The following is a 22342-nucleotide window of genomic DNA, read 5'->3' on the forward strand; positions in this document are numbered from 1 at the left end:
GTGGTGCGACGCAGGTGAAACAAAACCCTGTATTGCGATCGGACTCATTTCCATTTTCCACACCCGCCCAAATTTGACTCAATCCCTCTCACCCTCTTCCTCTTCCTCTCAGTTCTAACCCTCCAATCAGATTCAGATCTCTAGGCCAAAGACCTAGATCGCTACATTTCACTCTACAGTTTCATGTACGGAGAATTGAGGTTCTGAGTCGTCGACGCGTTACTGAGTCACTGACCGAGTCGCGATGGCGGGGAAGACCGACTCGGTGTCGATTCGGGTGCCGTACCGGAACCTGAAGGATACGGAAGTTGAGATGATGGGGATGGATGATGAGCCTCATCATCGGATCGACCTCAATTCCTCTAGGCCGTCTCCGTCCCCGTCGCCGTCTTCGTCGTCGTCCGCTAGGGTTCAGAACGGGAACGGCGATCTTCCGCCGCCGCAGAGTCTACCGGTTCCCAATCAGAACACTCTGATGACTCTAATTCTCAGCTGTACGGTTGCCGCCGGTGTTCAGTTCGGTTGGGCTTTGCAGCTTTCGCTCTTAACTCCCTATATACAGGTTCGATTTTGTATCTGATTCATTTTTATGAATTCCTATTTTACTTGAAATTGCAGAAACTGCATTCAGCTTCTGGATAATTAGATAGGATTGGTAGTCTTTCTTTTGAATCAAGGAATTCGAGTGGCACAGTGAATAGTTTATTGATAGAGACGATCTTGCTTGTATTTTGGTTATGCTAATCTGGTATATTCTGAATTTTTTGCATAATCTACACCGGCAGAGTCTGTAAGAAAAGTTCAACTTAATTCACCTTGCAACTTTACTTCATTCCAATTCCGACTTTTCTGTTACTCTTTTCTTCCTATTGGTTTGGTAATGCAATGCTAGAACTTGTCGATGTATAAAACGAATAAGGAGAGAATATGTAGCGTCTGCTGTAATTCACTGCCTCTTTTGTGTTTAGTATCAGTGGATTTACCGCGTAAAGTGATGACTTTGGGGTTCTAGTTATTAATCTCTAGGCTGTGATTGTCATTCATACAGTTGTTAATGTCCTCACTGCATACTATTGTGTTGTGTTCTTTTTATCTTGACTTGGGTTTATTTTGATGCTGATATTGATAATTCCTTACCTTATTTGTTTTTGTGTTTCGAGTATTGTTGCAGACACTTGGAATAGGGCATGCATTTTCTTCGTTTATTTGGCTTTGTGGCCCTATTACAGGCCTTGTGGTAAGTGATGTTAGTCAGTTTCAAAAATTTATCAAATGTACTCGTACAGTTTTACCTCTTCTTTATTAATCTGTTGAAGTTTTTGTTGCCATTTTCAGTGGGAACAACAGTAACTCTTGACTTGTGGTTTAGCCAAATTAACTTATATCATCTTCATGTAGTTTTCGCGGAATAAATAAAGAACTATCCAGCATGAGTTTATGAATTTATTGGCTATAGGAATGTTTTTGAGGTTTACTGTTATAGGAATTTATTTTAATATTCTTTTTCCTTCAGTTACACCAACTTTTGTTTTGTTAAGGTTCAACCATGTGTTGGTATTTGGAGTGACAAATGCTCTTTAAAAATGGGAAGAAGGCGTCCCTTCATACTTGCAGGATCTCTCTTGATCTCTATTGCTGTGAGTGCATCATTGCAATTTATTTCATTTTAATTTGAATTAATTAATGCTTGCATTTTTCTTTGCTAAACTAAGTCTTGTAATTTAGGTGGTATTAATCGGATTTTCTGCAGACATTGGATACTTATTAGGAGATACACACGAGCATTGCAGGTTTGTTGCCTTCTTTTGATTCTTTGTATTTTACATTGCAAAAATTCATCTACTGTTAGCCAACTCATCTAAGGAAATGCAGAACCTTCAAAGGTACCCGAACAAGGGCTGCTTTTGTCTTTATTATTGGATTTTGGTTGCTGGATCTTGCCAATAATACAGTCCAGGTGAGTGTTCTTCTGCACAATTGAAGTTTAAACAATTTGATAATAAAACATACCATTTTACAATGGTTTTTATGTCTGAGCACAAAATAAAATTTGTAATTTTTGTAGGGACCAGCCCGTGCTCTTCTAGCAGATCTATCAGGTGACCTCTCTCTCTCTCTCTCTGTGCTGTTGTCATAATATTACATTTTTGCTTGGGTCTTTCATTTAACTTAAAGAGTACAAACTATGTCTGAACAAAATATGTGTCATGACTATATTGTAGGCCCTGATCAACGTAACACAGCAAATGCTGTGTTTTGCTCATGGATGGCTGTTGGTAACATCCTAGGATTTTCTGCTGGAGCAAGTGGAAATTGGCACAGGTGAAACTTTTAACTTCTGTTATTGCCTTATAGGTAATCTAATGCATCTGTACATTGGGCATATTATGTGTTGTTTTAGTCATCATATTCCTTCTGATCACCCTTTTGCTAAACCCTGTTTATAAAATTGTGCCATTTGAACCAAATTAAACGCTAAGTTTTGTTGTGTTGTGCTCGCTGCAATCTGCTTTCTTATTAAGTTCATCTACATTTTGCAATTCAACTTCTGAGGATGCAATTTGTTGTTCAACTTCTATTGTGGTTTGTGTATCTGACAATTTCTTTCTTGACAGGTGGTTTCCTTTCTTGTTGAGTAGAGCTTGCTGTGAAGCCTGCGGAAATCTTAAAGCTGCATTTCTTATAGCAGTGGTGAGTTATGAGTATCACACAGAAGTTCATATATCTAGACATGAGCTTCTTTTATTTGAGAATGTTGTTGGTAATTTTGTTCAGGTGCTGAGTGAGTGACATTTAGCTTCTGCTTTTTTTTATTTTTTGGTCTGAGACAATTTACTTCTTTTTCAATGGTCCAGCTTGAAATCCCAAATTGTCATATCTAAGTGATGACCCTGATTCACTCTACTATATTTTGCTAAGCATGATTTCTCAAAGATATATGATTCACCTCTGGCACTTCAGTTTGTGGTGTTGTGCTCAGTCAATTTTCACAAGATGGCCCCATATGTTATATTTCTATTGTATGTATGAGATAAGTACCAAAAGTTTTGGCTGGTCTCACTGATATTTTCTATATTGAAGTTTTGGGTACAAAGTGGGATACATTCCCATACTATATACTGTGGTTCTGCGTAGTTAACTAAAGTCTCCAAAACTTTCATTTTAGCTTCTGTTAATTAACCTGCACTTGTTCATTAGTTCATTTCAATTTCGGTTGAGAGTCAAAAACTGGCAGGTTGAAGCTGTAGACGTGTGGTATATATGTTGTTCTGTACAACCTTATATGATAAGTCTGTGCAGGTATTTCTCTTGTTTTGTACACTTGTTACTATATATTTTGCTGAGGAGGTTCCACTCACTGCATATCAGCCCATGCGTATATCAGATTCTGCTCCTTTATTGGACGATCCACAACGAAATGGTTTCGAACATTCAAAATTAAAGTCTGATATGCATGTTATAGATACTGCCAATCAGAACAGAGCAGTGAATGGCTATGAAAGAGATAGAAATGTAAAACATCCCATCCCAAATGTTGAGGAAGTTCAGAATGGTGGTTTTAATGATGGTCCTGGAGCAGTGTTGGTCAATCTATTGACCAGTTTAAGGCATTTACCACCTGCAATGCATTCAGTGCTCATTGTTATGGCTCTTACTTGGGTACGTGTCATTCTTATTTGCATTGACTTTACCTGTATCACCCTTTCTATAAGCAATTAAGCATTTCCCTCATTTCCTATTTATTCATTGACCATTATGATTTCTGAGTGTTGATTTCCATTATGAAGTTTTATCTTGAACTTAATAGCTTCCTTGCTATTATGATGTTTCATGCAGTTATCCTGGTTTCCGTTCTTTCTTTTTGATACGGATTGGATGGGAAGGGAAGTTTATCATGGAGATCCCTCAGGGAACTTGTCTGAAGTGCACACGTATGATCAGGGTGTCAGAGAAGGTGCATTCGGTTTATTATTGAATTCAGTAAGAACTCCAAATTGAGAACCAGTACTTCTCTTGTTTCAAATGCTAATTGAAAATTATTAAGGATCCATAATTTAACTAAGCCAACCTATCATTAAAGTCTTTGTTCTATGGTTTAGGTCGTTCTTGGAATTAGTTCTTTCCTAATTGAGCCAATGTGTAAGCGGATGGGGGCAAGGCTAGTGTGGGCAATGAGCAATTTTATTGTGTTTGCCTGCATGGCAGGCACTGCTATTATAAGTTGGATATCTTTAGGAGAGTATTCTAAAGGGATTGAACACGTAATTGGAGGGAATGATAATATCAAAATTGCTTCCCTGATTGTTTTTGCTCTTCTTGGGTTTCCTCTCGCTGTAAGTATTCATATTTTTGTAGCAATGTTGATTTTATTCTATTCATGCCTCTGAAGTACAAGTGTACTAACTTGTTTTTATGTTGCAGATCACATACAGTGTTCCCTTTTCTGTTACAGCTGAGTTGACTGCTGATGCAGGCGGTGGACAAGGTTTAAATAGATTTCACTTTAATTTTGGCACCTGTTTTCCATTTGTTGTTACTGAACTTAGATGATTGTGATTCTGAGGTGCTTGTACTGTTGATGCAGGACTGGCTATAGGAGTTTTGAATCTGGCAATTGTCATCCCACAGGTATTTAAGACGCATTATTCGTATTTTATCACCGACTGGTTGAGCTCAATTATGTAATGCTAAAACTTGTCCTTCTTCGTTGCCTCCCTTTACTTGCTTTCTCAAGGTAACTTGTTATTCTATGATTTCCACCTGTAATGTTTTCTGCTGGCCATGGGCCATGCTTGGGCTTGTCAAATCTTAATGACCCAGACTGATGCCTGACAAATTGGAAGTTGGACTAAACCCAGGCCTGTGACTGTGATAAGTTCTAGTAGAGTGGGGGGTGAAACTTGTTTGTCTTAGTTTTGCAGTAGTTCCTAATATTTTTAATTAAAAATATCCTTTTTATTCATTATTTTTGGGTTCATCATCTGTGCATTTTGGATGAATCTTCACCTGATTAATGGCCACAGGCTTCTTAACTTGTTAAATTTTAACTCCATCAATCTGATATTATATGTTGTTGAATTGTTTAGATGATTGTGTCTCTCGGTGCGGGGCCATGGGATGCTTTATTTGGTGGAGGAAATATACCTGCCTTTGTTTTGGCTTCTTTTGCTGCCCTTGCTGCTGGCATTTTTGCAGTTCGCAGGCTACCAAATCTATCAAACAGTTCTTTCACATCGAGTGGTTTTCATTTTGGCTAGTGACGAGCAGCTCTTTAGGTGATAACCACACCATGCGTGACTCTTATCAACAATACAGGAGCATTGGCTCCCTGAGGAATGGCTCTGACATTTTGCGTACGTATGACATTCTTATCAAAAGAATTACCCATTCCATATTCAATTCATTCATTTTTTTCACAATTTTAGTGAGTAATCTGTACTCTATGTAGAGTGTATATTGTCAGTTATTATGAAAGGGATCTACTTGCATATATTTCTAACTTACTCATTGTTTTACTAAATCTAGCTAAGCATATTTTGGCGTAGTGAATAAAGCGCTTGGCGATTATTGTAATATTTCATCTACACTATATATATATATATATATATATATATATATATATATATATATATATATATATATTCTGCAGGAGGTAATTGGGATGTGCATGTAAACGACACCTATTTGTCAACATAACTGATGTATCATTTGGAAGTTGATGTTATTGGAATACTTAAAATATCAGAAGAAATCTAGGCTAATTTATTTGAACTCTGTTACTGGTGATACTGTGTCCACGTTTTCTATTTGAATCATTGATGTGAAGTTGTGAATTATGTTGATTACATTAAACTGATGTCAGCTTAAGCACCTAGGTTTTCTCAGGCCTTCACTGTTACTTCCATGCTCAGCTTCCTCATGCAGGGAAGCCGTCAATGGTGGTCAGGCTGATCCATTGCTCTTAACTCCATCTGGAAATAGATCGGTTTAATGAAGGCATGCCCCAGGAGACTTGCATAACAAGTTTTGCTATAATTTCCGTTTTATTATAAATTGCTAACATTTAACAAGAACAGACTACAATAATATTGTAATTTTGGACATTGTAGAGAACAAAATGCTCTTTGATAATGAGAATGGCAAAAAAGAAGTCTGATTATATATGATATACTGGATGTTAATTAGTTGGTCTGTGTTAGCCTAGTCACCATAGTCTGATGGAGCATCGTTGTCCCTGGTCACAAGTCTTGCGTCGCAATCCAGCTTACCCAGATGTTTCCCCTTGATAGCAATAAGCCAATATTAGATGTGAGTGGCATTTCAGTGCTTATTAGGAGTAAACTTCGCTTATAATTTGGTAGCTGTATCGTCTGCTGGCTATGGACCTCAGCTTTGCTTCTTCGGGCGTGTAAAATGGCAAACATCTCAGAAACTGCTGGCCGGTCAATTCTAAACCGATCCGTTTCGTCCAAATCTATATGTTTATTTGCTTATGAACTTATGGTTAAGATATCAACATGCAAATTCTGGAACACTTTGTTTCTATTTTTTCCTCACCCATCTCTTTCCTTCCAGTTTCAATTCATCACATCAGCAACAGAGGAGCCGTCTATCGCTTTTGAAATTTCCAGGTCATGGGTCCTCCGTAATAGACGGCTCCGATGGATGGGCCATCTCACTCTCGCCAGAGAAAGCTAAACCTGGCCACGAGCTGCAATGTGAACAGTAGCATAATAAAAGAGAAACATATAAACTGAACCGGTAGTTGAGGAATCACTATCAGAGCATATCTCCTTTGCCCAAAAGCAAATCCCTGAAAACAATAAAAGCATTTAAATTCCTGATTAAAAAAAGAAAATAAAAGAAAAAACTCTTGGTTTCCAATTTGCAATAGATTTAAAAATGACGTCGAGCTATGCAACGAAAGGCACATGAAAAGCGCATGTGCCAGAGGAGAAGATTCAGCTCTTTCTTTTCTAATTCCAGCATCACCTTACTTACAGACACAAACACAAGTTGTTATATATCTTTCTTCTCATTCTTTCTTGCAAACTAAACAAAGAATAAACCCCCTGAAACAAATAATGGGCAACAGATAGACTAGATCATAGAATTAGATAGCAGCCTATGCACCATGAGGAGGAGTAAGGAGAACATGCATCCACCCTATTCCAATGGATTTGGGGCACACTGGCACAACTAAATACTAATATAAGCATGTGACTTAGCCAAGAGTTCCTTGTCTTTGGCAAACAGTAGAAAGCAGAACATCTATTTTCTTATACCAGTAGGACCTTCCCATGTCCTTTCTTAACCAATATTGTACAGTACAGATGTTCTGATCTCACCTCTCTCATTACATAAAATACAGAATGATGCATAATTCAGTATCCCCCTTCTTACAGAGTAAGGTTGCTAATGATTTCTTCATCAAAAAAAAAAAAAAAAATCCCACAGTAGTTGACAACTTCTCAATTCACACCCATTCTTTCACAATAAAGAAAGAAATAGCCATCAGAACAAACCCATCTCCTTCTGCATGTAATCTACTGCATGTCTTTTATTTATAAATTATAACAAACTACTTGTGTTGAGGAGGAGAAACTCTTTTTTTTCCTTTTTCTTTGTAAAAAGTAGGGGATTCTGTATATGATTGTATCATCATGATGATATGTATCTTAACAAGAAACCAAATATGCGATTTAAAATCTCACTTGTATGACGTGCTTCTGATCAGAAACTTGTCAGCTGGTTCAAATTTCAATCTTATACACACACATATATAATACACACACACACACACACACACACACCAATATTAGGAGTATATGATTATGGCTCTCACTTAACTGGTTTTGGATTCATATGTTAGATTCTTTAATCCTTCCATGGGTCCTCACTGTCTTTCTGATGAACTGTGGAAGAAAAAGAAAGATCTTGATCAATTTGCAGAAAGTCCTTAGTAATCCAACATTTATAGCTAGGCTAGGCTAGGTATGTAACCCTTAACCCTTTCCTTGTAGTAGACGTACCCTACTATATGCTCATTGCCTTTTTCTTTTCTTCATTTCATGATCATGCTACGACATTTATGTTGTACCCAAGTCCCTTCAGCCCATTATAATTTGATTACCCTTTATATTTTTGGAGTGAAATTGCCAATCAATTATGATATGGAGCTGGGCACTATCTAGCTGCATTTTGAGTCCCACAGACACACAACCTATTCAGCTTTTTAACTTTTTTGGAGTGAAATTTAATCAACTGTATTGATTGGATATAAAAGAGTACAAAGCATAAAGTTACAACAAGAGTAAAAGCAAAAGTCTCTCCTTCGCCTAGGTCACTAAAAAAACAGTAGCCTCCTATAACTAGATTTGCTGCCTGAAACTAACACAAGATAGAAAACGGGAAGTGAAATCCACACTTCATATTTCTTTATGCAGTATCTTAACATTACATGTTTGAGTGGTTTTACAATCCACATTATAAAAAGAAGATACTAGAAAATAAAACATGGAGTGTGAGTTTCACTCCTCTAAAAAATATGCCTCTACAAAACAACACTAAGTAACACAAAATGGAGTCTCGATCAAAACCATCGATCCTAATTAACAAAAAGCAAACACATGCCGATACAACAATGATGTGGGTCTTATTAAAATCTTGTCCAAAAAAGCTCAGTGGAACAAAATCCCTAGACGATAAAACAATACCACATAATTAACTTGTACCAGTTATTTGGTAGCCAAAAGGGCAAAATGAAAGAGGAAAGATTAAGAGGAGTATTTTAAATCTCACTCCTCATTTTACAATTCACACTATGTTTTATTTTTTAGTATATTAACATTACATATTATACGTTTCACACTACAAAAAAACAAAACTAAGATACTAAAAAAATAAAACATGGAGTGTGGATTGTAAAATGGAGAGTGTGAATTTCACTTCCTAAGATTAATCAATCAATCAACCTTTTGAAAAAAAAGAAAAAAACTTTCTGGTTTTTGTTTTCTTGTTCTGCACAGTATGCTCATGGTGACATAGGCCATTTGGGAAATGAGGTGGGTGTGGCAGAAGAGAGAGGAGCAGTGGGATAGAGAGAGAGATGGCCAGATGGGGATGGTTGTAACTTGTGCATTGTATATTGGGTGGTACACAGGGACAAAAGAAGACCAGCTCTAGTAGGGTTGATGACAACAGCCCTTGCTCGGGCTTTTCAAAACCCCTTTGGCTTCTTTTCTCTCTCTATTTCTGGTTCACGCATTTTATCGAACACCTTCGATGCATACTTAGCTGCACAGGCTTCAGCTTCAGAGCTCAAGAGGTCAAGCTCGAGCCTTGAAGAAAATGATAAATGGTATGGATATGATGGGAAAGAGCTTCGTCCTAATCCACGATACCTGTTGGTGGGTTAGGTAGCAAACCCTGCCCCCCTCATTGGACCCATCATCCCCCTCCATAGATTCCTCTCCCCCTTTTTCTCTGTGTACAATTACAGTCCTCTTTGGAATTACAGATACAGCCAGCCAACTCATTTTCTATTTTTTCCCAAGTAATCTCTTTCTTCTCCTCAGTTACATACATCAGACTCATGATTTGTTCGCATGGTATATGTGCACAAAATCAAAGCCAAGCTTAAATAATGTCACATAGAGAAACAAGATTGGAAATGCACTTACTTGGATTGGATTGCCTTTAGTCTTGTTAAGGAATGTTTTATGGTGCTCCAGAGTTATATAAGGTAACACTGTAAACAACGACTAATCTAACAGCTTTTAACTCATTGGTTATTTGAATAATGTCTCGTTCAAACATGTAAAGCGGGAAGCAAATTTCTGACTGATACCATTGCCTCTATTGGTCATTACTCATTACGTGCTGCTCAAAGTTGGTTTCATGCCCTTCCTCTCTTAGCTAGTCAGGCTTGCTTATTTGATAGTTTGGCCTTAGGTTGTATAAGAGGGACTCGTTTGTAATTTATTTTCATTATTCTAAAAAAAACAGTTTTTAACTCATGAATTTCAATACTCTGGAGAACTATGTATAATTAAATTAATCTCTCATTTTTTACTTCCAAATGATAAAATATCTATGTGGATTTCACTAAGATGCTACTAAATTAATGTTCTAAACCGTAAGTAAATTTGCACTAAACCTTCTATTCTATTCAAATCTAAATCTTTTATTTTTCTATGCTTACATCCAGATAGACTTTAAGAACCCTGCTCCCTAGTAAAAAAGTCTGACATTTTGAATTTCTTACGCACCTCTTATGTAAGAAAGACTTTCGTCTTTATCTCATTTCTGAAAGAAGAAAAGAAAATTTCACTTTGTGAATTCTCATATAAAAGGAGAAATGGCTTCCTATATTATATAAGAATCACACACACTCTCTCCCCTCCCAACAGTGTGTGTGTATATATACAGAAAATATTAATTCCTAGAAGCTGCTGATAAGGTATATAAGCCATCCAGTGCAACAATTTGTGCACAACCTTCCATTTGAAGAAAACCCAAATCCCCTTTTCCCCAATTTTCAACATGAGAGCCACTAGATATTCATGACACTTCTGGTTAAGATTGGATTTGGTGCCCATGGCCAGAGCTTAATCAAATTTAAGTCATGACTGGGAATGGGATGGCTTTTTTCCAAGCAAATTTCATGCTACAATCTCCTCACCATGAAGATCATCATGACCACCAACAGCCTCCCACTTCTCTGAATCCATTACTTCCTTCCTGCACACCTCAAGACTTTCATGGTAACACTCTCTCTTGCTTTCTTGCCTTCTTTCTTTCTCTCTCATTGTCACCTCTACTTAAATGGGTTTGTTATGTGTGTGAATTGTTTAGGTGTTGCATCGTTCCTAGGGAAGCGGTCAATGTCATTTTCCGGGATTGAGTTGGGCACTGAAGAGGGTCATGGGGAAGATGATTTATCTGATGATGGGTCACAGGCCGGAGGGGAGAAGAAGAGGAGGCTAAACATGGAGCAAGTGAAGACACTTGAGAAGAACTTTGAGTTGGGGAACAAGCTTGAGCCTGAGAGGAAAATGCAGCTGGCTAGAGCTCTTGGTCTGCAGCCAAGACAGATTGCCATTTGGTTTCAGAACAGAAGAGCAAGGTGGAAGACAAAGCAGTTGGAGAAAGACTATGATATTCTCAAGAGACAGTTTGATGCTATCAAAGCTGACAATGAATCCCTCCAAGCTCAAAACCAAAAACTTCATGCAGAGGTAATCCAATTAGCAGATCAATTATTGAATACTTCATGGTTTGTAAAATATAGTTAATTTGGAATATAATGATCCCCCTTTCATCAGAAAGTTTTTGGCTTTTTTGACTTTTTCTTGTATCATGAATTTCAGAACCCCTTTGAACCAATAATCACTCATTTACAAAGTTGCTTTTCTTTTCCAACATAGATTGCCCACTTTTTGATTCACTGATTGATCATAATTTGGGGATAAAGGGTAATCATGACCTTGAAAGTACACATCTTTCTTACACATGCTAAACAATATTTTGGGTTTTGGTTGATTTCTTGAATAATTAGGGTATGGAATTTGACCATGTCTATTTCTGATATGGGTCTTGCAGATACAGGCACTAAAAAATAGAGAACCAGCAGAATCTATCAACCTGAATATAAAAGAGACAGAGGGTTCTTGCAGCAATAGAAGTGAAAACAACTCTGCAGAAATCAAGTTGGACATTTCAAGAACTCCTCCAGCTATTGACAGCCCTCTATCCTCTCATCAAAATCCAATTATTACAAGCAGATCCCTCTTTCCTACCTCTGCTGCTGCTACTATAAGGCCTTCTGGAATACAACAACTCTTTCATCAAAACCCATCATCAAGGCCTGAGCTACTCCAATGCTCTCAGAAGATTGACCACATAGTCAAAGAAGAAAGCTTGAGCAACATGTTCTGTGGCATTGATGATCAGTCTGGGTTTTGGCCATGGTTGGAACAACACCAATTCAATTGATGATCAGCATTCAACCCCAAATTAAGTGTGTGCTCAAAGAGGCAATCAACCAATTACCAATGATGCTGTATGAGTTTTCTATTAAAATCCATGTTTTGGGTACTTAAGATATTATTTATAGGAGTTGAATTTTCAAGAGGTGGCTGAGAAAAAAAAAAAATCCTCATTGAGGAATAAAGGGGTATGTATGTTGGCTCTATATATACCAATACCATGTTTTCTAAGGTGATGGGAGAAATTACATTTGCTAGTGACTGTATGTGTTGTCATCTTTATTCTTACTTTGGAATCATGCATTTGTACTACTGTCAAAGAAAAAATTAATGCTGGCAATGATTCCTGCTGATTTCATTTATGCAGTATCAAAATCTACTACGAAGTCAGTCAGTTACTGACTATAGACTACAGACTGAGAGATTAGAGTGAGAGAGTGAGCCAACATTCTAGTGCACCGAAGAATTGAAAACTGCGTAGCTGAGAGCCGTCAGATTAATGACCGTTTGTGGTGTGTCTTACACAACGACTAATCCTGGCTCTGGAGTTTCAATACTTGGTAATACTATAGAACCGTCTGAGAAATAGAGAAAGGGCATCCAGCACACAATTCAAGAAGGAAAAGAAGACAAGGAGATATGTACATGGAAGAGTGGAAGAAAACAGAGTTGGAAAAGGGTCATATTCTCGTGAAGGGGACGTCGGCTAAGTTTCATTTTCATGTCAAAACAAACTAGGAAATGGACAAAAGCTCGAGTATATGCTTCTGTCTGTCTACAGAGGACTACACCCACCAGCTCTGTTTTGGCACTCAGCACTCTCTTATGTCTAGCTTTTTTCCCTGCTTTTGCATTTGAATAGACTATGGCTATAAATCGAGGAGAAGAAGAAGTCATGTGAACTTGCTGTCACCCACTCCCTAACATATCCCACACAGATTTCTGATTAGTTCCTCACCCTTTACAACTTGCTTTGATTTTTTATTTGGTCCATCTCCCTTCTCACACTTTCTAGCTAGCTATACCGCCACCTCTCTATTTTCAGTGATGTAATGCTTTCTTTACCTTTACTCAACACACATGTCCATTCTGCAACAGTTTAGTGACTCAAACAAAAGAACAAACCTATCATCAACTCAATGAATCATTATTATTATTATTATCGTTGCCTCTCTGTTTTTCAAGATATTTTGATCCCCAAAAGCTAAGATATTGACATGCAGTGCTATGAAATACACACTCGCTCTACAGGCATTGCATGCAAAGCTAAATGGTCAAGGCTGGGGTTAGCTATCTGCAGCTGTCATTATGCAAAAACCCTTTTAGTTTTTAGTTCCTGGCATGCATTTGCTTACTGTAAATCTAGAGCACATTTAGGCAGCTATCAAACAGATAGGCTGCATCGATCTGCTTGAGGATAACAACTGTCATAACAGAGAAATAGCTCCCAATATAAATAACCCAACTTGAAGCCTACGTACCCAGAACTAGTAACTTAGAACAAACATGTGACAAAATCTGCATAATATATAGTTGACACTGAATAATGAGAGCGAATAAGAAAGAAAGAAAGCGTAGACGCAAACAATACTAATGCGCCGTTATGCATGTTGATGTGGTTTTCTGCTATATAATCATTTTCATGGGAACATGTTGTGAAGAAATTAAATAATGTTTGGCCATTCAAGGCTGGAAGCTTCGGCATTTTGCTGATATATATGATGCTTTTGGTTTTAGATGCCAACTTATATTTTATATATAACTAATACAATATGGGGTAGTGTCTGAAATTAACAATTCCCAGTTAAGCAAGAACTCGTTAAGTGGCCACATGCAATTGTAGCTTCACAGCTTAACCGAGCACATTTGTTAGGATTATATACATTGGATTAGGATAGCACCAGAATATTAAAACAGATAGAGAAGCCCTGAAGAGCATGTCTGCGATTTTGAAGACCACAGGCTGAGGATAACATGCGCACGACACTGGCATTATTGCATTTTTCTAATCCTTCTGCGTTTTTTACCATGAATTTCAAGTTCTGTCAACGGGTTAGGTAATATTTTTTGAGTGACTTCGTGTGATGACTTTGAAATTTGAATATACTAGATTTAGGTTTGGGAGCGGGGAGCACTCTATTACCAGATCCTACAGATAGAACCAACATTTTTTTATCTGAGTTCAAACTTGATCCCATGTTGATGGAGCTCTTTCTAGATCTGATTGATGTTGTTGACCCTTTGACAGGTGTAGGCGGTGTAATCATGGTGGCTTCTTCCTGGGTTTGGTGTCAAAACGGGAGGTGTGAGATCGATATCTTTCAACTATTGAACTATTTCAATTGAGAATAAGACACTAGTTTTCACTATATAGTTAATTTTTTGGGGAATTTGATTCTACACCCAAATTGACACACCTCTTTTAGAATAAACCCATCCATAAGAGTGTTTTAATATACACCCAAACCAATTAATTAGATTTATGCAAAATAAAAAAACCTATTAAATAGACTAAATAATAAAACCCAATGTTGTTAAGAATTACTGAATCTGCCACTTTCAAATTCCCATTCACCTATTAAATAGGATTGATAATAAAATCCAGTAATGTTGCTTATGGAAGTCGATCATGAAACGGCTGCCCATAGACGTCGCCCAGAATTACTTAACCCTTGATTTCAGCAATTGATAATTCTTCTCTGGGTTGGAGGTTACGTAACTTCACATTGAAAAGTGTAATCTGCACATTCAAATCTGGTGTCAATATCTCTACAAGCTTGTGATATAAATGGATTGCACAATCAGAGATTGGTGGGTTGCCTGTGTTTGACAACATATCCGATGGGTACGGTTGATGAGTATTGTGATTGCTATCTATTCAAAAGGTGTGTGTGCTCCTGACGAAGAGGTATTTGTTTTGTGATGATTCTAGGTTTTTGATATTGAGTAGGTATGATAGACTATACAAGTTCTTGATTGCAGGTTTTTGTTTCATCTTCTTGTTTCTCAATAGATACTACAAGTTAATTTTGATGGCTAAAGAGTACACCCACCTGGAATTTAGGTGCGACCTTCTCAAGTTTGGACGTGTTATGACCGACGAGTTAAGGGCTGAAATTACTGAAGTGAAGCTTGATCTGATTGCACCCTCCATCATCTACAATAACATGGACCCTATTATGGAAAATTAATGAACATGGAATATTGATTCTATACCTACGCCTATTGGAATGGGGAATCAAATTTCATTCAAAAAAAGGGAAAGAAAAAAAAAGCAAAATGACATACCTTGATGAGAGGATGTTTAATCACTACATGATAGGAATACCTCCACAAAAGGATGTTTAATCAGATTGAGAAATCTACGAAATCTAATAGCAATATCTACACAACCACATCTACTTAAAAATAGCAAATATAAAGATCAAATCTGAAAGGAAGAGATATACAATAATTAAGACAATTAATCTTTTTAAATAAGGAATATCTACACAAACATATCTCCTAAAATATGGCATCAGTTACATACAATAATTAAGGCAATTGATCACGTTGTCATATTTAATAATAGGATTATCTACACAAACATATCTACTAAAAAATGTCAAATATATAGGTCAAATAAAAAAGGAAGAGATATGCAATAATTAAGGCAAGTAATCGTTTTTAAATCAGGAAAAATAAATTGATGGTATTAAATTCTAATTTGTGTTTATAACTGATGTCATATTTAAATTTAAAAAAAAAACACCTATATTTAAGGAATTTTTTCCTTCTTCGACGAGAAGAGTAAAATAGTCAAACTAAAAAAAGAGAAAAAAACTTAATTATAGACTTAAAACCTATATGGTAGGTTTAATTATGTGAATGGGTGTAGATTAAAAGAAAACATATGATTGGGCTTCCCTTAAAAGGAGCTTCATTTTTTGGGTTTTTGTCTAATTTTCTCTAATTTTTACATATTTATTGTGGAATCAGGAATTGCCTTGGAGCGATGTTCCTTTTTAAGTTGCAAGTCTTTAACACATTATAAAAGAAGAACAAAACTCACACTTTTAAATTTACAATCCACACTCATTTTCTCTTTTAGAATGAAAATTTACACTTTTAAATTTTATTTTCACAAGAAGATAATATTTAAATTTACAAAAAAAAAAAAACTGAGACACAGAGTGTGAATTGTAAATAGGAAAACTTTTGCGTTTTTCCGAGTCAGTATTGTATACAAATCTATTAGCACTCAAAACGTGATATAAATAAGAGGGCCCAAACCCCAAACAAGACCAACAAAAGCCTAGCCCGACGGGCTCCAACATTACAGAGACCACACAAAGATGGGCTGCAACTGCTAGTAAAGTAAACGCAGTGTTCCCCACCTCTCTATACCTCAGCCAATAGAAACATCTAAGAAACACAGATTCAACTACCAACCACCCAATCACTCTCTTTCTCCCTCCTTCTCTTTTCTCAGTTGTAGCGGATAAGCCCAATGGCCTCCTCCTCCTCCACCTCAATTCTCTCACCCACTACCACCACCACCACCACCTCCATAGTCCGCCACCACTCCTCCAAGCTCCCCTTCCCTTACTCCACCAAACCCATTTCCACTACTTTCTCTAACAACAGACCACTCACCAGACTCCACGTGTCCACCCCGACCAACAAGCCCGCCAATAACACCGCCAACAAGAAACCCGCCTCGGAGACCGTCTTCTTCGACGGCGGGGCCCACTACGGCGACCTCGCGGCCAACCTCGTCCTGGGCTTCACTCTCCTCTGGCTGCCCCTAACGTTAGCCGCCGTGTTCCGGGCGTTTTTCCTGAGGTACAGGTTCACCAACCTGCGGGTGACGGTGATATCGGGACTGACGGGCCAGGACAGGAGTGACTTCTCGTACAAGGTCATCAAGGACGTTCAGGTGGTGCCACGTTTCATCGGCGAGTGGGGTGATATTATCATCACCCTCAGAGATGGCACCAAGGTCGATCTTAGAAGTGTGCCCAAGTTCAGAGAGATTGCCAAGTATTGCTTATCCATGGCTGATAAGCCTGCCGTGGTTAAAGAAACAGGAACTAAGGGCTTTTGATACGATTATAGCCTTAATTTCATGCAAAACCTTACTTTTGTATAAGAATTCTGAGGTCTGTTATTATTATTTTTTTTGTAGATAATTAACTACTCTGTTGTCATCTCTGCTATTCGATCATGAAGAAGTATTGGCATCTCTGCTATAATGCTATTCAATCTCAAAATTGATTGGTGAAATGCCATTTGGTTATGTAGTTTTTAATGGGTCTAACTGCAACAGTTCAGTGAGGCCCATTGGGCTTACATCGTGCCACACTTCTGTTTATGTTAAGCCCGATATGTTGGTCGAAGATTAACTTGCTTGATCCTCTCGCGAAATTTTGTGTCGAAGTTGCAATGGTATAAGCGCTTGTAGGGATGGGCATTGTTAGCCTCGCTTGCAGGGACTAGGGATGGAGATGTTTAGAGGAATACCAATAAGTGTAATTTGAACTTTAGAAACAATGCTCACAGATATACTTAGCCAAAAACACTAGCATTTCAATACACACTTAACAGTGTTTGGTTTATATATAAAAACACTCAAACTTGTTCATCCGAGAGACAATTTTTTTAGAGACTGTAAGAAACATATGAATTTGAACGCTGAAAATACTTGCACAGTTTTAACTTGTTATAATTTTAAGATTTGAAGTTAATATATATAGTTGAGATCAATTTGTCCCTTATGATTCCTTAAAATTATTTCTTAGGTGAGCAGTACTGTAAAAACACTATCAAACATGCGCTTCCAGGACTTCGTTATCGGCTTTCCATCATGATCCACCCAATGGGCCTCTAAGCCGTATATGGGGGACAAGTTCTTTGTTTTTTTTTTACAAGTCTATGGGGGCGAGTTTCACCCCATTTTTAACAAGGCGAAAGGTGCAAGCAGATCTTGCCCATACTTGGGCCTTGAAATCGTGGGAAGGCCGAATTGTGTAGCTTAAAGGCTTTTTTCTGGCCCACCCAGATGCAGGCGTGTGGGGTTATACCCACCAATGACCCATTGGGCAATGTCTAATTTGTCCTGCAAATCAAAATCAAAGATGTTGCTATCTGGACCCAAAATCTTATCATCACACTCAATGTAAACTTGGTTGATGGGTCATTCTATCACTCACAATATTTGTTCTTTTTTGCTTGGTTTATCTTCTTTTAAAAACAAAAATTAAAGGTCCATTTTCTCATTTTCTGTCACTCTCAGTCTCATTGCCCTCCAGGTGTCCAAGCATGTCTCTCAAGTCTCAACCAACACCCATCAATTTTTGGAGGTTGTTGTAAGGTCAGCTATTGTAACATATTAAGAAGAAAAGAAAAAAAATATATGTTGAGAAGGAATAATCTCACATTGACAAACAAAAAATATAACTTATAAGTGTGTTCATACTCAATTGTAGCAAAGTTTTTTATAATTAAAACTCAATATCTAACAAGTGGTTAAATTGAGACAATATCGGTACAATGGTGGGTCACAGACTATGCTTGTCCATGTTTAACAGGGTATAAGAGCAGGTCCCATTTAGGTTCCTTATATTGCCATTGGAAAATTCCAACTGGTTTGTTACCAAAGTCTCTAATGTGGGACTTGGATTGTTACTTGATTTGACCAAACCTCTAATATGGGCCTTGTATCCCAATTTTCAACGTGGGAAGTGCATTTGTTAGTTGATTGCACGTGAGGAGGCGTGTTCAGGATGAATGATCTCATATTAGAAAAGTGACAATAAGAACATAACTTATAAGTGAGTGACTCACACTCAATTATATCGAGGTCTTTTGTGATTAAAAGTTCAAAACTCAACACCTAATGAGTGGTTAAGTTGAGACAATATCGATACAATGATCGGTCACGGGTCACGCTTCTCTCTATTTAACATAATAGTTATGCTTAAATTTTGTTACCTTAGCAGTTAAGTACAACTGATTAAAGCATGATTAAGTAGGGGGTTTTCAATACGAGCATGATTCAAGGGCCGGGTTTTCAATAAGATTTCTTTGTTTCGTCAATGTTTCATAATAAAAAGGAAAAAAGTGGATTTCACTTCCAAGTAATATCAGTATTGTCTTGATGTCTATAATTACAGCAAAATGTTTTCACCAAAAACAAAAATAATTACAGCAAATGTCTATGACCTACGCATGGGCTGGTCATTATGTGGAGCCCAAACCACCTGTTTATAAACAGGGCCTGGGTGTCAATATCCTTTAGCCCACATGCATTTAGCAGCCCCTGGCTGTGGGACAGTTTGTTCTTTAGCTTAGCGCCATTTTCTTCTTTTTCTAGTTTGTTCAAAGAATGTGGGGGCTTTGTGATGGGATTTTGATTTAGGGATTCCAATGAAAGCGAGGCAGAGAGGCACACTCAAATATCCATGAAATTAAAAATTAAAAGTGGTATTAGTGTTTTATTCTTTTTCTTATGGATATAGATGCAATGTTATAGAATGTTGAAAATAATTTTTTTTTTTTTTTTTTTTAAGAAGGACGACAAACTCTATTAAGTGAAATTGAGGAGTATATGGAACGATGCATAAAACATCGAAAGAAAGCAAGAAAACATAACGAGATGCACAAACGCCTCTATGATAAAGTAAAAATAACGCATAACTAGATGCACAATCGCATCGAGAATGAGAGGTAACCAGGTAACCATGTGACTTGATGTCATAAGGCATCACTGCACTGCATATGTCACTAAAGCAGTGTAAATAGAAGAGTAATTGTAACTGTAGCCGATGATATGACTACCTAGGAGAGGTGATTCGCTCACCAAGAGATCGAAAGCAACCGAGGGTGTCAGAAACTCGGATGTTAGCAAACGAACTCAAGAACCAAAACCAATACCAACACAATATGAGCAGCTGTTTCGGATCCAAGATCCGAATTAGGGTACAACCTGGGTCCCAAATGCTTATCCAAATCCGACCCGAAGTCAAAATTGAAACTGATGCAGCAAAAACAGCCCAAGCCCAAGAAGCGCTACTCTGCGCACCCAAGAGGAGTAAGCCTGTTTGGAAATACTTAGGCCACTCAGGCAACTGGGCACCCACCAATCACTGATCTGAGTAGCAGCAACGCCATCCCCTTTTGAAACAACTCGTCGCTCCGCCAGAGAGCAATTTGGGAAGAGAAGTCGAGCGACTGACCTGGAAAAGCACGTCTCGAAATCAATCCGCAGACGATGCCAGAATCGCAACGCCTCCAACCTTCGTCGGAGAAGACTCAGTCGTCGTGGCGCCGTCTCGCTCTATACGGGGTCACCCTCGCCCTTGATCACCTCGGTGATGCAGCTGCCTACAACTGGCTTTAGTCGCCCACGTTTGGGTCGTAAACGACCCACTTCAAATATGGATCTGACCTGAAACTCCTCCCAGCAAAGCACAATAGGAAAAGATCTCCCACCGAAAGCCAATTGGATTGGCAAAACCAAGGCCACGGTACAAGACTGTGCTTGCGACGATCGCTCAGAGAAACTCAGAGGATGATGAGAGACGACCATAGCCGTACTCGATTGATACGACATCGAAGATGATGCCAAAATAGCCTGCCATTGAGAATGGAGGAATGTGTAGAGTCGCGAGACCTGGGGGCAGCGCTCTCTCAGCCCTAGCAGAGCTCTGCTAAGGTTCATATTATGTTGAAAATAACTTTGAGCACACATAAAATGTTTTTTTTTTAGAGTAATGCCACGGGGGCGAAATAATATAAGCAACTCTAACCACGTCTCCTTCCCCCATTTGCCGCCTGTATTGGCCAGTGTAGTTCCTCCATACATCCTCCGCCGCAAAACCAGAGTCCCGCCGCCAAGCACCGCCAAGAGACAAACCACATAGCCACGAACCATCGCCGAAGTAGCCCCCCCACACAAGCCTCCCGCTCCTCCACTTCAGCACCGCACACCGCTGCTGAGAAGTTCCAAAACCACGTCGCCGATGGATTTGGAAAACCCTCGATGAGCGTCGTCCCGTACAAGAAAACAAACAACCACACTCAGAGGAGGCACTCGAATTTGCCAACCAAACTGCCTATACCCGAGCCAAAAAACCACTCTCCTGTCCTCCCAAGCAATAGCCTTCAAACTCCCGTCTGGCAGAGCCTCATTTCAGGCAAGGCGAACCAAAACCGACCCCAAGCCGCCACCGGATGAGCAGAAATTCTTCAAACCCTAGACCAAAAGAATAATAAATTGCTTATCTAATAAGTTTGAAATGCCTAAAAGATATTGAGACTACAACCGGATGAACAAAACAAGTTAGGTGTGAAGAGTCTTGATTTTGTGTCATGTACACTGCTCTCTCTGGGGACCCATGGGGTACTTGTAAGGGATGCATCATTTGGCAGACATCAACTTCAGGTAAAAGAAACCCTTTTAAAAGCTCACTCAAAATGAAACAACTTGGCTCAATTCAATTATATACATATTCATCATAAGGATATATGGAGCCGAGCAGCTTATGAACTTTACTTCCCAGCTTCTGACAAAACACAGAAAGTACTTGACTGTAAAAGTGAGCAATCATAAATATCCCACACACCCAATCTTCTTATCCCAGTACTCCTACAATGTGTTCTTTGTTTGAGCTTGCCTAGCTGCGTAGCTAGCCACAGTACCACTATCTTTAGTGAGCTTCTCCGAAGTTTCTGAAAATTTGTTTCAAATCAAATTCCTATACAGTACAATGGTACAAAGTGATCGTTGCAGCTGTTATACATACTTTCATTTTCATTTGGGGCTAACACTGTATAGTTAATATTTATTATTTCACCGAACGAGAGACAGATAAAAACTGAGAGTTTGAATAACACTGCCTCAACCATTTTATCTCACCAAGGTCCATGCTGGTCACTGGTCAGAGTACGTAGTCGACATCTATATGTTTCGATGCAGAAACGAGATGTTATAAGGCTGATTACGTGGCTTGGACTGACTGACAGATAGACACATTCATTTATTCCAACTTTACTTAGCTTCAATGGTTTTTCATTTTCATGACTTCCCTACATGCATGGTTGGGCAGTGTAAAAAGAAATTAAAGGAGAAAAATGGACCAAGCTAGCTAGGTCCTCGAGTACTCACAAAAGGAACTGATAGTGAATAAGCAAGCTAAGCTAGCTGGGGTAACTTGCTGCCATTAGGGTTCAGAACTGAAAAAACTTTTGACCATGCATAGATTGCAGGGCACCTGCCTTCTTCTTTTTCTCCTCTGCCATTTGTTAATTTGGTTTCCTCAGAAAAAGCAAAAACAGATAGGAGTGTGGCTTTGGGGGGTGAAGGATCAGAA

The 22342-nt window shown here is 38.4% G+C and overlaps 3 protein-coding genes across 8 annotated transcripts; all 3 read left to right on the forward strand.

Moving 5' to 3' along the window:
- The first annotated feature begins 13 nt into the window (after positions 1 to 13).
- LOC112196723 (sucrose transport protein SUC3) lies at positions 14 to 6185 on the forward strand. Of its 6 annotated transcripts, none has more exons than XR_002935351.2 (15): positions 14 to 562; positions 1172 to 1237; positions 1539 to 1637; positions 1726 to 1790; positions 1873 to 1957; positions 2066 to 2099; positions 2223 to 2322; positions 2616 to 2691; positions 3301 to 3660; positions 3838 to 3981; positions 4101 to 4334; positions 4423 to 4486; positions 4586 to 4629; positions 5088 to 5354; positions 5870 to 6185. XR_002935351.2 is itself a non-coding variant. In XM_024337131.2 (14 exons), exons 1-14 carry the CDS (start codon positions 245 to 247, stop codon positions 5256 to 5258), a joined length of 1860 nt encoding a protein of 619 aa, XP_024192899.1. In that variant the 5' UTR covers positions 14 to 244; the 3' UTR covers positions 5259 to 5521. The 6 variants fall into 6 exon arrangements, 2 of the variants coding, with proteins under 2 accessions (XP_024192899.1, XP_040373916.1); XR_002935352.2 differs by having other exon boundaries at positions 5877 to 6185; XR_002935350.2 differs by having other exon boundaries at positions 5887 to 6185.
- Positions 6186 to 10383: 4198 nt separating this feature from the next.
- LOC112198594 (homeobox-leucine zipper protein ATHB-13) lies at positions 10384 to 12343 on the forward strand. Its single transcript, XM_024339744.2, has 3 exons — positions 10384 to 10766; positions 10858 to 11240; positions 11605 to 12343. Exons 1-3 carry the CDS (start codon positions 10628 to 10630, stop codon positions 11995 to 11997), a joined length of 915 nt encoding a protein of 304 aa, XP_024195512.1. The 5' UTR covers positions 10384 to 10627; the 3' UTR covers positions 11998 to 12343.
- A 4048-nt stretch (positions 12344 to 16391) lies between these two features.
- LOC112198349 lies at positions 16392 to 17310 on the forward strand. The gene has a single exon (XM_024339454.2). It carries the CDS (start codon positions 16480 to 16482, stop codon positions 17074 to 17076), a length of 597 nt encoding a protein of 198 aa, XP_024195222.1. The 5' UTR covers positions 16392 to 16479; the 3' UTR covers positions 17077 to 17310.
- Positions 17311 to 22342: the final 5032 nt, after the last annotated feature.

Source organism: Rosa chinensis, chromosome 4, assembly GCF_002994745.2.
Source record: "Rosa chinensis cultivar Old Blush chromosome 4, RchiOBHm-V2, whole genome shotgun sequence".
Classification (NCBI taxonomy): Eukaryota; Viridiplantae; Streptophyta; class Magnoliopsida; order Rosales; family Rosaceae; genus Rosa; species Rosa chinensis.